At 42.1% G+C, this 14,462-nt stretch overlaps 1 protein-coding gene across 1 annotated transcript in view; it reads right to left on the bottom strand.

Moving 5' to 3' along the window:
• Positions 1-2,436: 2,436 nt before the first annotated feature.
• Positions 2,437-14,462, bottom strand: part of LOC105940494 (inactive tyrosine-protein kinase transmembrane receptor ROR1) — a 136,379-nt gene continuing 124,353 nt past the window's right edge. The window contains exons 9-12 of the mRNA XM_024799294.2: positions 7,198-7,377; positions 6,296-6,523; positions 5,730-6,094; positions 2,437-5,531 (exon numbers count right to left, since the gene is read on the bottom strand). Of these exons, the coding sequence (XP_024655062.2) occupies positions 4,835-5,531; positions 5,730-6,094; positions 6,296-6,523; positions 7,198-7,377 (1,470 nt within the window). The 3' untranslated portion in view covers positions 2,437-4,834. The remainder of the gene's footprint in view (positions 5,532-5,729; positions 6,095-6,295; positions 6,524-7,197; positions 7,378-14,462) is intronic.

Below are 14,462 nucleotides of genomic sequence, written 5' to 3'. Positions count from 1 at the left end.
TGCAAGAGGTCCGCCCCCTAGTGTCAGATCTCTCATATGACTCTGCGGCTCAGTTCATCTTATAGCAGTGTTTTTGCCAAAGCACGCTGCTGTTTGCAATTAAAATGCTTCTTACGTTCACCAAACAGCAGCTTCTTTCTAGAAAAGCTAATGAAGATGTGGAATATTTAGCACCTAAATATCCAGATGTTTTCCTCAAGAATCACAAAGAAGCTTAAAAAATAGTGAATAATAGACTGAATTCAACAGATGGCCAGAAATCTGGCTGCAGATTTCTCATATTTTGATATTGTTTTGCCTTCCCACAAATGGCCAAAATAAAGTTCATTCAGACACAATATTAAACAGCTTTTTAGAATTTAAGGAAAGAAAAGACGGTGAAAAGATTCAAATTGAAGGTTGACTGATTAGGGGTTTTTTTTCCTAATCAGCTTGTGAGGTAAAATTCAACACTCCATAAGAAGGTTACATTTGAGTATTAGGTAGGAAAAGTCTGCCCAATAGAACATTATTTTCATTTTGATATTTTATGTTTCTGAACCATGATTCTAAATCACCCATGAATGTTAGCAAGAACGGTCACATGTCCACATGGTACTCTGCCCTACGGCAAATGTTGATTGAACTTCCTGACAATTAGCTGCAAACTTCCCCAAAAAACTAATGGATGGAAAATAACCATTGCTTGCACCTATAATATAGTCACCCAGAAGCTAGTAAACAGGATTTTATTAAAGGACTAGGAATTAAAAAGGGTGCATTTGATAGCAACATCAGTTGCTCAGTCAGCAAGCACATGGTGTATCAGTACTGGATGTACAAATTGGTTTTCTGGATGACACGATGCTGGCATCTCCCATCAGCGCAGATGTTGGTTTCTATCAAATACAGATGCCTCCTTTCTTCTCTTCTGTTTCCTGTGCACTCCTCTCTTTGGTTGCACTTGCATGCGTAGCAAATGGTTTTGGTTGATGCCTTGGGAGAAATTACATTAAATGGTGTCAGAGCGCGGAGTGTCTGATGTAGGAGTCGTGAGGGTTTACTGCTGTGCTACCGCTGCTCACAGAACACAATCACAAAACAAACTGTTCCAGACCGGCAGCAGAAAATGTTTTGAGCAGTCTGAAAGTCTGCATTGCTGCTAATGACCGACTGTCTTCTCTTTTCCCGCGAACACTCGCAGGCTCATGCTTGACAGGGGGAAGAAAGGACACCTGCACTGCAAAATGGAGCTTCAGTTTTGGTTTGTTTTTTGCATGACTAGTTCATTCAAATGACAGAATACTTATTTAGTTTGTTGGTAATTATATTTTATCTCTGCAAAAGGGAAGAACATTACTAAATATTCTGATAGCATTTTCTGGTCCATGAGTTCATTAACCCTTTCAGGCCTTTAAAGGCAATGAAGCAAAACACCTAGATCAGAGCTGAGCTCTCAGGTTGAACCTGGCAGCGTTGAATGGACAGAAACATAACGTCCTAGAGGTGTTCTAGAACATTTAGGTTAGGTAAGTGTGAAGTGTCAATGATATCAATTGATCCTGGTACCTAATGGCATTCAGAGTCCTGTTGTCTAGGTTGAGCCTGTTGAGGTCATGAATATGCCTCCACAGACCATCACTGACCCACCAGCAAACCGGTTATGCTGAACAATGTTACAGGCAGCATAACATCCTCCACAACTTCTCCAAGCTCTTTCATGTATGTCACATGTGCTCAGGGTGAACCTGCTCTCATCTGTAAAAAGCAATAGATGTGGACCTGCTAATTCAGGTATTCTGAGGCAAATGCTAATCAGACTCCTCTGTGCCAGCAGTGAGCAAAGGGCCCACTAGATGATGTCTGGCCTTCATAAGTCTGTTTCTGATTATCTGGTCAGAGACATCAACACCAGCGGCCTGCTGGAGGTCAGTTTGTAGCTCTGGCAGATACTGCTCCTGCTGATGGAATAACAATCTTGTGCAGTCGACATAGAGTAGCCTCCTTTCTCCTGGAATGTCCTCCATGCTCGTATGACTTTACTGGCAGAAACAGTCTGTATGTCTGTATATGTAGAACATTACATCTGTTATGACATTCATATGCTGGATGACAGTCACTCTGGTTCACTTATTTTTTTTTTTCCCAATTCAAGGTGAAAGATCTGAATTTGAGCCTGAAAGAAATGAAGTGAAGCAGACAAACACACACCCGGAAAGGCTACACAGGAGCCATTTTTTCATCTTTGACTATTATTTCCAACTGTTTCCAGTTGTGACTACAGTAATCAAACAGCTAAAGGGCCCCACCACTTGGCCAACAGTGGTCACTGCAATTACAAGGCAAAGATATTCAAAACTGTTCTCAGAAATGGTGATTTGGTGGCCCCCAGTGGATTCACATTGCTATTACAAGTCTGTATTCTTAAAACTGATCGATCATACAACAGAAGCAGCGGGATTTACCAAACATTATTTAATAAATGATTTTGCAATACAAAACATCTGTGCAAAAATATTCAGACAAAATACAAAGCCAAGGCCTCTCTTGATCAATATGCATGTAAACCTGTTATGGGTACACTGGCATTGAAATATACATATACTTTTGTTTCTTCTTACCAATAAAAGACAAAAAAAAAAGGCACTATAATGAATTTTTGCCAAATACAAAAATACCTAAACTTGATTAAGATTCACAGTCTTGTGTACAAGTGGTTTGTGCACTGCTATATTAGTACATAGACTACATAAAAAAAGATGACTGTAGCCACAATGACGGCACCCAATGGTTGAAACCTTCACTTGAGCATTTTCACTTTTATTATTTTATTCTATTAGACTCTGTACACTTATACGGTAGCCATGCCTTATACTATTCTCTGCCTTATTAGCAATTGTCAGTGACAGCATCCTTAACAAAATGAGAAACGTCCTGTATTAAATAAGGCTTCACTGATGTCAAAAATCAAGTGAGAAGTGGACTGGACTGGGGGAGTCGCCCCCTGTTGGCCATCAGTGCAGACTGCGTTGGCCTTGCTTTTTTAAATCTGGAAGCAAAGTCCAGCTTATATATACAGTCTATGTTAGTATTCGTACATCATTTACATTGCTGGGGCTCATGGGTAAAGATGCTTAGGTAGCTCACTCTGCTTTAGAAAAATAGAATCACAAAAACACACAGAGAGGAAAGGCATTTGAAAAATACACTCTCAAATGATTTCAAATAGCATGGACACAAGAGCACACCCTTCATGCTGCTAATAACAGCCAACCAGCTTCACTACTGACCTCTACTCACTTGAATGCTGAGGAAAACTAAAGAGCAGTAGGATTTATAAAGACAACTGAATTTGATTGTGATGCCATTTTTGCAGCTACTTTTTTCTTGTTGCTACATTTCACATGTGTCCACTTACTTTACAACTCAGAAATGCACTTTATTCTCTGCATGTCCTCAGTAAAAACAACCCGGATGTGTTATTGCTGTAGTTAAAACATGCACTCAGGAACATTCGCACCCATAGATTGTTGACTTGACACATTACTGCTGGTTTTCTGACTTTTGTTTTGAGGGAATGAAAGAAGCTTCATATTTGGCCTCTCATAAACCATCGTGGATGGCTGAGGCATAGTTTGTGCGGCTACGAAACTGAGACTCACCAAACACACACTTCGTCATCCTTCACTGGGAAACAGACAAAACGGTCAGACTTTTTTTTCAGGTTGTACTTTTTCTGTTAAAAGCTGCACGTGCTGAGCTTTTTTTTTCCCATCTCCAAAATGAAATCCGGAAAAACTTTCGGAAAAAACATAAAAGACTGTATCCAATCAATTATGCGGCGAATGAAGTGTTTGCCCTGAGAACGGTGTGGGTTAGCTGTGGAAGGAAGCGAGTGCTTTGTGATGTCTTTTGTTCATCTGCAGGGGGCCCTCTTGCCAGCTCTGAAGTTAGATGCGATGTCTCCCGGAGAAACAAAACTGGGGGGGGCGATGATGAAAAGAAATGATACTTAAAGGGAGGCCGATCAGATAAACTTCCATCTTCACTGTGTCCGGTCTTCTTGTTGCAGACGTCTCAGACAGCGTGATGAAGTTGGAAAATAAAAAAACAAAAAAAAACAAAACACACATTCAGCTGTCATTCTCAAAGGGACTTCTTAGCACCTGCATTAGTACTTTCATAGCTGTTGGCAGCATGGGAATTATGCATGCTAACATAAATGTTACTGATTGGTTTATGAGGGCCAAGGAGGCATCATTTATTGGAGCAGGCCACTGTTGATCGTTTTTATAAAGTTACTCGCCGTTTCAATTCGCGCTCCCTTGGATATTTGATTTTTTGTGTTGACAAGCAAGCCAATGAACTAGTTTAGAAAAAAAGGCACCTGAAAGTCATCACATGAATATCCATGTCTGCCTGACATCCTGTAGGAAAAAGTCCATCGAGTGGGAATTGTTTAGTTTTTTTTTGTCTGATTGGAACACAAACTGTTGAATAAGGCCACGGGAAGAATGTTTTCACCTTTAAAGTGTTTTACTTAATAAAAAGTTCATTTGAATATATATCTTTGTATTTCATTCATTCATTCAGGACCTATGTACTGTATTTACACAGAGGTTAAAATAACATTTTCAAACCATGATAGTAAGTACGCCTCCTGTAAACAGTAAGGCATGACAGAGTCAGACAGCTGCTTATATAGCCTGCTTAGTGTTTCTTGGATACCCAGATGTGTGGCACGCTCCATCTCTGTTGGGTCTCGGTAAGACCAGAGAAGAACTGTGACGCTGCACCACTGGCTGAAGCGCTAAACGTCTCATTTCTGGGATCTAAGCTCAAAGAGGTTGAATATTTACAGGTCTGCAGTGATGACTGAGTCGTTGTACATCAGCACATCAGAGTCAGGGGTAAGCAGTGCTGAGGTCTGAGACACGTGGTCCACCATCCCCTTCTGGGAGATTTGTCCGTACACCTGAGCCGACCCTCCGCCGCTCCCCGGCATGATGCAGTGGGACAGCAGCGGCGTGTTGGCGTCATGGTTGGAGCCCGTAGTGGAGGGCACGCCGCTGACGTGACCCGTGCTGGTGGAGCCGCTAGCGCTGCTGGGGGAGCGGCTTTTTGGAGGGGGCAGGTGGTGCTGGATTACCCTAGTAGGCGGAGCTGGGGGTGCAAAGTGAGCTGGGAATGCTGCGTATCCTGGCGGGATTGGGTATCCGTTGACTGGGATAAAGCGCTGGTGGGTTTGGGTCACGGCCATGGGCGTCCATGCTGGAACTGCACCCATCTGTCCCGGCGCGGGAATAGCCTGGGCTGGGTAGAGGTACCCCGCGGCGGCGGCGGCAGCATAGCGTGGGTTGCTAAGGTTGCTGACGGGGCTGGCGCTGAGCGAGGTGGTCTGAGTGGTGGCGTTGCCTCCTCCTCCAGAGGGCGTGCTGGAGCTGGCGTGGGACGACAACCCCTCCCAAGCTCGCAGGCGGGCGTGAATATCCTTGAAGCGCGGCCGACGTGCTGGTCCTTCCTGCCAGCACTCTGTCATCAGACCATAAAACCTAAAAGCCAACAGAGTTATTTCATTACCACAAACAGCAACAATCAGACTGCTTCTAAAACTCTATTTGAATTGAATACACTAAACTAACCCTAATACCAGAGTCCAATAAAGACACTTGCACACTTGAGTTTCACCATTAGCTGGATGCACTATCTTCTTGTATACTTCTCATATTGCACCGGTAATTGCAACATACCTTGGTGGGCAGTCTTCGGGGCAGGGCAGCAGCTGCCTCTTTCTCACCATCTCCATCACTTCCTGGTTCGAGAAACCATAGTAGGGCTGTAGCCCGTAGCTGAAGACCTCCCACAGCACAACTCCAAACGACCAGATGTCCGAGTCTGTGGTGAACTTTCCCGAAGCGACGGCCTCAGGGGGCATCCAGCGGATGGGCAGCACAATTTTAGGCTGGAGGCAGTAGTAGTCTGAGGAGTAGATCTCTCTGGAGAGACCCAGGTCAGAAATCTTGACGTGGAGCTGCTCGCCTACCAAAATGTTCCGAGCTGCGAGGTCCTTGTGAACGCAGAAGTGGCTGGCCAAGTACTCCATCCCAGCAGCCACCTGGTTCACAATATTTAGAAGATGTTTGAAGGAGCAGTGAAAGGTAGACATTAAAACACTGATTTTAATTCAAAGTTTCTACATGAGCGATTAAGATCATCATCAACATTTCATGTAAATGGTTCATGTTTAAATGGAAGGCACAACAGTACTTCTTCCACTACGCTTGTAGCCAACTACGAGGATGTTTTTAGATCCTACCTGTATGGCCATATGCAGAAAATCTCCATGATCCAGGCTGGATTTCACCGTGCCGTCCTCATCGCTGCTACAGCCGACGTCTGAGTGTGGCGAACGCATGATGAGGAACTCGTGGAGGTCACCTTGGGGCAGAAACTCAAACAGCATGCAGACCGGCTGCTCCTGGGTAACCACACCCACCAGGCACACCAAGTTGGGGTGCTGAAGCTCGGTCAGCACTGCGGCCTCCTTTGATGAAGTTGGATAAATAACGGTGAATTTCAAAGAAACAAACAAACAAAAAAAGGTGGCTGGCAGGTTGATTTCAACATTTACTGGAAAAGTGGATATTTACAAAAGATGTGGGAGTTTAATGGAGAAACTGAGTCTGAAACTGTGTGGCTTTGACAGGTGATTATAAGAAGATCACCCAAGCTGGTTTCACAACGGCTCATTGATCACTTTTGAAATTGAGTCGATGGCAGTACCACTTTAAAATGTGGGCACAGTTCAGGTCTGCCTCACTTTCTGTAAACGGAAAGTGAGGATTACGTCTTACACATGCCGACTGCCTCAATCCGCCGTCACATCTAAATTTATCTGGACAACCTTCCACCAAGTTACAGTTTATTTTGGGAGCTATTTCCAGAGAACTCATCTACAGTTGAGCAGTTCAGCCGTCTCCAATCTTTCACCGCGTCTACCTTCTATAGACATACAACAAGCCGTGCTTGAAATCTTGTGGGCCTAGACGCCTTTCCTCTAAGAAAGCATCCACATGTAGTTTTTAGCAATAGGATATTTTAGTGGTACATTTCATTTTCCAACTCTACACAAAGACGACTGATGCGGCTTCATTATTGTATATATATATATTTTTTTATGTGTGTTGTAAAAACGGTTAATTTAGAAACATTTCTTACTTGCTGGAAGTCAGCCCACTGCTGGGCATTGGAAATGTCTTTGAGGGTCTTTATGGCCACAAGCTGGGCCTGGTCCATGCCCGGCAGATACAGATGACCTTTGTAGATCTTCCCTAGAGTACATTCTCCGAGCTCCTCCATGAAACGGACGGCTGATAAGGGAAGCTCCTTGGCCTTGCTCTACAGAAAGAAGGAGGAGGAAAAAAATGGTAAGGTGACATCAACAGGTTGAAAACACATTCAACAAAAATGAAATCATTACTTTCTTTGTCGGGTCAGCAGCCTTTCATCACCGCTGTCCTTGTAGGGAAAAGAAAACATGATGTCGCTGCTTTCAATCTGATGTAGGCGAACTGCCTAATATAACACCAAATCCGTGTTTGAATTGTAGAAGAAAAATAAAACTATAGCTCAGAGCTGATAATTCACGCAATCAGACTCAGCCCATTACATCAGCCCCCAAATCGCCCCTTTCACGCCTCTGGAAAGCGATGTGGGAAAATTGCGAAATCTGGCAACATGTCGCAGCTTAAAAATGTCATCTGGCTGACAGGTTAAGCAAAATTTGGGAAGATGAGGCAATTAATTCTCTTGCCAGTAAACCCTAGAATCAGCTGCAACAATAGCAGAAAACAATGTAGCGCTCCCTGTGAGGGATGACTTTGCTTTTTCATCTTTTGGAACTCACTGAGGAGTGCTCTGACTGGAATGCTGGGTTACAGCACATCTAAATCCAACAGGAATGAGCTGGGCTGTGGGGTTAGGACAGGGTCAGGCACGTTTTGGAATTCATTTAAAGTAAATTGCAGTCAATTAAATCCATTTCCTCATTAAGATAAAGAAAACGAATGATTCAAATGGAGAAAATGCGGTTCAGCAGTTTCCCACAAACACCACAGCAGATACACTGTGTAAATGCCATCTGTTAGAAATTAGTCACCTTAATAAGTATATTTAGTGTCAGATTTCTGTGTAAAATAGTTGAGGGGAAAGCAGATCACTTGTTTAAGAATTCATGAGGACTGTTCATCACCTTACCATCTCTCAAAAAAAAAAAAAAAAACCCGAAATCCAGGGAAAATGGCCTTCTTCAAAGGAAAGTTTATAAGAATTTATTTTTTATATTTTATGAGTGATTATTTTTTAATTTTTTAGGGGGCAAAGTCTGTGAGCTACACTTCTGAAAGTGTGAGCACAGACTTTCAAACCTCAGCTCAAGTTAATCCAATTTGGATGTCCGATCTCCAGCAGCAGCTTGGGAGGCCAGTAGAGGAGATGGGACCCACATTTTGTTTACAGCTTCACATGTGCAAAGCACGTAATAGACTTTAAAATGGAGCAAATCAGCTGAACACTTCACAGATATTAAAGCCTGATTATGGGGGAAAAACACATTTTCATCCATCTTCAGTGCGATAAGTCCCAGGTATGATGCCATAACTTTTTTTGAGACTCTTATCCAAAATCTGTGACGGTATTTTAATTTCTCAGTATGAATTTTTTTTTTTTTAACATAACGTCTTATTACAATGTGTATCTTTCCCCTGATCTTTTCTTCAGGCAAATCTGTGATGTCAGGTTTCTGTGTGTGTCTTCTTTTTTTATTTTGATCATTAAGATTAGTCTTCTTTGCAACCAGAGCATGACCACGGTTGATAATCATACCGACCATCTCATTAGAACAGCACCAACAGATGACGGTGGGGATGTTGGGGACTGAATATTTTTTATATAAAGTCGATGGTGCCAAATTGCCACTCGTATCTATGCTTGGGAAGAGATAAAAGGTGCAGAAAGGTTGGCAGAGATTTCCAGATTCCAGGAACTTTGAGATGAATAATGAAATTCCTCTGTGAGGACACATGCACTCACACACTCACACATGCACACCGTCTGTACGAGCTCTGAGGGGGGTGGTGAGTGTGTGTGTTGTGCATGATGTGAGACACAGATGTTTTTAGTTATGGGTTTTTTTCCCCGCTGTCTTTCCTCCCCACACCCAAACCCTCAGATCCTCCTCACACCACCACAGATTTCTATGTGTGTGTCTAAATGGACTGTCATAGGCAGTAACCCTTGGGTGACCCCCTGCAAGCAAAGCCTGTTAGGTAGCAGCTTAATCCAAGACAAAGCTGCAGATAATGAAAACAGGAAAGAAAGACATTTGACTTAGTAAAACGTCTAAAAGTCGGAATATTTAGCCCATATAAAAAAGTTTTTAAAAGACAGAAATCACACAGCCGCTCCCTTTTATTAAAATTTTCTTGTAGATCTGTAAAATTTAGCTACAAGGCTGAATGGACGCATGAGGGCGGGGCTTTGGTAATCTTTCAGCTGATGGTTATGCAGTCTGCTATATTTCAGAACCAAGTTGGCAACAAAGACCATTTAAAATCAACTGTATAATTCCATGACTGCATGGCTGTCACTCTCCTGTAAACGTAACTCTTTGCAGACACAAGGTCTTCATGTAAACAGCAAGGAGAGACTCCCTTTTTAGGTCAGTGAAACATTTATTCCAGTCCCCCTCCCAAAAAACCCTCAGAAACAAAATAAAGCAAGGATATTAATGGATTCTGACGCATCTGTGACATCTGCAATTCTCTCCGCGGCTCTTCGCTGTAATACTATATGCCTTACCTTGAGCATCAGCTCAAGTGTGCCCAGCAATACATGCTGTCTAGATAAACCCCCAACCCTCCGCCCTCAACCACCACAATTATGTGGAAAAAAAGATGCGCTTACACGACATGACAGGGTGTGCAGCCTTGAAGGCAACATGATACTCATGCTGATGTGAGCTGTGTGTTTTACTGGGAGACCATGATATACATTACAAAAAAGAAAAAAGCTCCAGTGGTATTAGGATGGACAGAAGCATAGCAATGGAAAACTAGATCTACCTGGACTTTCACAAAGCTCTGAGCAGTAAGAGAAATGTGTTCTTTCAACAGGCAGACACATCGCATATCGCACAGAGACCCAGAGATTATGCTGTGCGACTCCCACCTTTACCTAAGCAATGCGCAGGCTCTCCACAGAGAGTCCAGAGAAGCAGGAACTTAAGTCCCTGGTTGGATGACCCCTTTTGGAATCAGGAGGACCCTAAAAGAAGTCCGTGTAGCCTCAGCTCTGTAGACACACACACACCAAGTGAGCTGAGGGCCATTCCTCTCATTGACAGTCCTGTTGAGATGACACCGCTCACTCCAGTTCCTCCACCTCCTCGAGCAGCTTGTCCATCACAATTGCCTGTTTTCTCTGCTAAACATTTAGGAGCAGGTCAGTTCAAAGGTGATGCTTTTCTTTAGTGGTTACACCTGCTGTTAATCAGTTAGTTTAGATTTTAAAATTTGACACTGTAGATTATCTATTTTAATGCTAAATTACACATATTCTTGCTGTCCATTCATTTTATATGCTTTTTTGTAGAAAAAAAAAATCAGGAAGAAAAATGTCTATTGTTGTTTTTTTTAGTAAGATGTCAATTTGTAGTTATTTATTTATTTTTTTGTCTAAACAGACACGAAGGTCATTCGTGGAATAAGAGTCTTGACAGTAAAAGACAAATTTGGGCCTATTTTGGAAAAACTGCAGCATTTCCAGGATGGGATTGTAACCTCACCTGGACACACAGTACCAACCAAAACATTTACTGCATTAAAGCCTTTGACTCCAAAACCTCCAACAGTTCCCATACCGCAAAAACGAGGACCTCTGCTTGGGACGCTGCTGCGCCGTGCAAAAGTCGTCCCTATAGACGGTAAGTGGTTTTCCTCAGTAACTGTAGAAGATGCTGAATAATCAAACTTTAAATTAAGAGATTTTTTAAAAAGATTTTAATGAACAATTAATCACTGCATCATGTACAATGCTTCAAATTAGAAGAAATTACATTTTCTCTTTACTAACCTCGTTGATTATCAGACAAGAAAGCAGACAGTCAGTGCAGTCAGAATAATCCAAGAGAGGGCAGGGTCAAACTCCCGCCTCTAGCTACACCTGTAGAGAGCCTGTCCCACAGCTTTAGTCTGCTGTCTTCAGACGACTGGTAAGAAGCGTAGTAAGGAGACATTAATTACTGCACAGAAACAGTGCTGCATAATGTGGCTGTGTTATTTGTGGTGTTCCTGAAGTCGTGTTCAATGTTGTGTTGTGTAAATACAGGATTAAGAAAAGACAGGGGTTGCAAACTATTCAGTCTCTGGCAAAGCACCACTCGGACATCCTGAAGACTAAACTGCATGAAGTGTGTCTGGTCCTCACTGAGGAGGTATTGCACACTTTATGTTTCTTATATGTGTTTCATGCAGCTAGTTTCCCTTCAAGCGCATACTACAGCCTCAACTGATGATTTTCACTCACATTTTAGGTGAAAAACCAACGCTCAGCAGTAGCCTGTGAGGCCATACATACCATCGATGAGCTCTACATTCAGCTCCAGAAAACAATGGACCCAGAAGTTGAAACAACAGGCCGAGCTCTATTGCTGAAGCTTGCACAGACCAACAACAACTTTCTTCATCAGGAGGTCAATCTGGCACTTGATGCCATGGTGGAAAATTGCAGCCATGGACGGATTCTGAGCGCTCTGTTTAACACAGGACTGACGTAAGAGGAGAGAAGAAGCTGTAGTGATTTTATTAGAAGACATGAAAGAGAGATGATGTTCACTGAGTTGTGTGTCTAATATTGTCCTTGCTCAGCCATCGCTGTGTCGCAGTGAGGAATAGCACAGCTCAACACCTGCACCAGCTGGCTGACAAAGTTGGAGCAGCCGTCATCCTGAAAGCAGGAAGCTTCACTGAAAGGTTTCTAATTGCTGCCTCTAGAATGGCAGGGGATGCTGCACCTGAAGCCAGGTGGGTACTTTTAAATGGGTTTGAAGTGCATCAATGTTTTATTTTCTGTGAGTTTACACAATTAATGACAACTGTAATCTTCCACAGGTATCATGGGCGAACAATCATCAAGAAACTGACCCTTCACAAGGACTTTATGAATTTGTGGATGAAGATTGTCCCTGAAAAAGACAGGCGTCCTGTGGAGAAGAGCCTGAAAAAGGCTAATAATTACAGGCAGCAGGTCAGCATTCAGACTAGGCTCTCCTCTCCAGCAGGGCCTGGGATCCCCAGATGTGACAATGCAAGTCCTGACGAGTACAGAGGAGAAGAGCTACAGTAGCAGCAGCACTCTGAGGCTAAGCTGGGAAAGTGGTTGGAGGTTCAACCATCATGACCACAGACAGTCCCAGTCGCTCTGCAGGAGTAAACTTCTCCATCTTCAGGACTACAAACTATTTCTCTGAAGGACAATATTATTTAGATTTACATTAATTATTATTACATCATTCTTATTATTACATTATTTGTATTATTTCATTATTATTATCACATTTTTAAGATCCTGAATGGACAATGAATGAATAAATCCCTTTTTTTTTTCATGTGAATTAAAATGGCACTTTGGTTGGCACATATACAGTTTCTGTTTTTCTGTCAACAAATATTAATACATTCTTAGTTCTCTTGTTTTCGTTTTTAACCCATGATTTTGCATTTTTATCAGGATTCAAAGTCATTTTTATAACATAAAGAAATATTAAATAAATACTAGAAAGTGAAAATTTCAGAAGAAATTTTAAGTGTGTCTATGCTAATCAGTGTAGTTTAGAATAGAATAGAATAGAATTCAACTTTATTGTCATGCACAGGTACAGGGCAACGAAATGCAGTTGGCATCCATTCAGAAGTGCTTTAGTGATATAGATATATTACAATATATATTAGCAATAATATAGATATGTAAGTATATTACAGAAATGGGTCTATTATGGAATGTTATAATGTACACGGTATGAAGTATGTTGTGAATATTCTATAACTATAAGTATGTACAGGCTGTAGTGAGTACAAGCTATGTACAGGCTATGAACAGGATATAAATATGAAAAACTATACAGAATATGAAATAAATAACTTTACAGAAATAATGGGAACTATGCAAGTTGTAAACAGTTGTAGGATTAAAAATTATCGAATGTACAGGTTTGCCATTCATACGGCTACAGAGAGCAAAACTCAGCAGAGCAGCCATTCTCCACCATGAACTATGGTAAAAACAAACACCGCTCGCACCTCACAGATGACAGCTTACAGTTTTGTGTAAAGATGAGGTGACTTCGTACAGCCCCGATTTGCAGACGCTGTGCACAGAGGTTCATGAGCAGAAGTCCCATTGTACCACGGCAGACCCGACAATGTTTGCATGAACACGCTTTGAAGCATTACGTTATGGACCACTTTTCACACATGGTTGGTGTACCCACACAGCCGGCTGTAGCTTTTCAACTCACAGCCCAACACACACCAAAAAAAAAAACCAGCCGAGAGAGCACAGACTTTACGCCCGTGGGTCCACCTCCCCTGCAGCGGCACTGCAGACCACGCCCTGCCACACACATCAGACACGTAAAATAAATATTTATGCACTTTTGCATTCACTTTTTGTTTTTTGTTATTTTTACACAGTGTTCTGAATGATTAACAATGGTCTACAGCCAATCTTGTGTATTAGTATACAAACTTTGGTTGTAAGATTCAGATAACTATTTAATAAAAGGTAAATATTTTATATGAGAGCAAGAAAGAAAAGTATATCTTTGTGTCCCCCTTTCCCTGTTAATGCCCCACCTGGCCCCCTGGCAAAAGCTTTGCTAGATCCGCCCCTGCACAGTTACCAGCTGTCAGCTACACAAAAAAAGGAGCTTGGTGTTATTTGTCTCTCAGAAACAGTTGATAACTTTCCTTCAACTCATTCATGTCACCTAAAAGGTAAACCTGTTTCTCCATCACCAGTTCAGCTCTGATGACTCAGTAAGGACATCTCATGGTTAGGACCAGCCCTTTTTTTTTACAGCTGTGGCTCCAGCAAACATCAGCTGATACTAGAAATTAAAATCAAATGAATTCTAACAACAGCTGATCAAGCTTAAACGTGCTGCTGTTGTTTAGCGCAATAAACAAACAAGAGAAAAGCCGATCATTGATCAGTTTCATGATTGAAGTTTCAACAGGCGAGAGAATGACAGGGGAGGCTGTCATAACGTTCAACATCAGTAACTTAGCGTGCACACAGCTGTCGTGCTAGCTAGCACGCAGAACGAGTTATTGTAACTGTCAGCACAAGGAAAATAAACTACACCTAAACTCGGTTTATATCTGACCCAAATAGAGTGCAGTTCATAACTTCTTACCTGAAATTCA

This window comes from Maylandia zebra, linkage group LG17 (assembly GCF_041146795.1).
Source record: "Maylandia zebra isolate NMK-2024a linkage group LG17, Mzebra_GT3a, whole genome shotgun sequence".
Lineage (NCBI taxonomy): Eukaryota > Metazoa > Chordata > Actinopteri > Cichliformes > Cichlidae > Maylandia > Maylandia zebra.
Note: the sequence above shows the minus strand (reverse complement) of the source record. Positions and strands in the feature narration are given on the sequence as shown.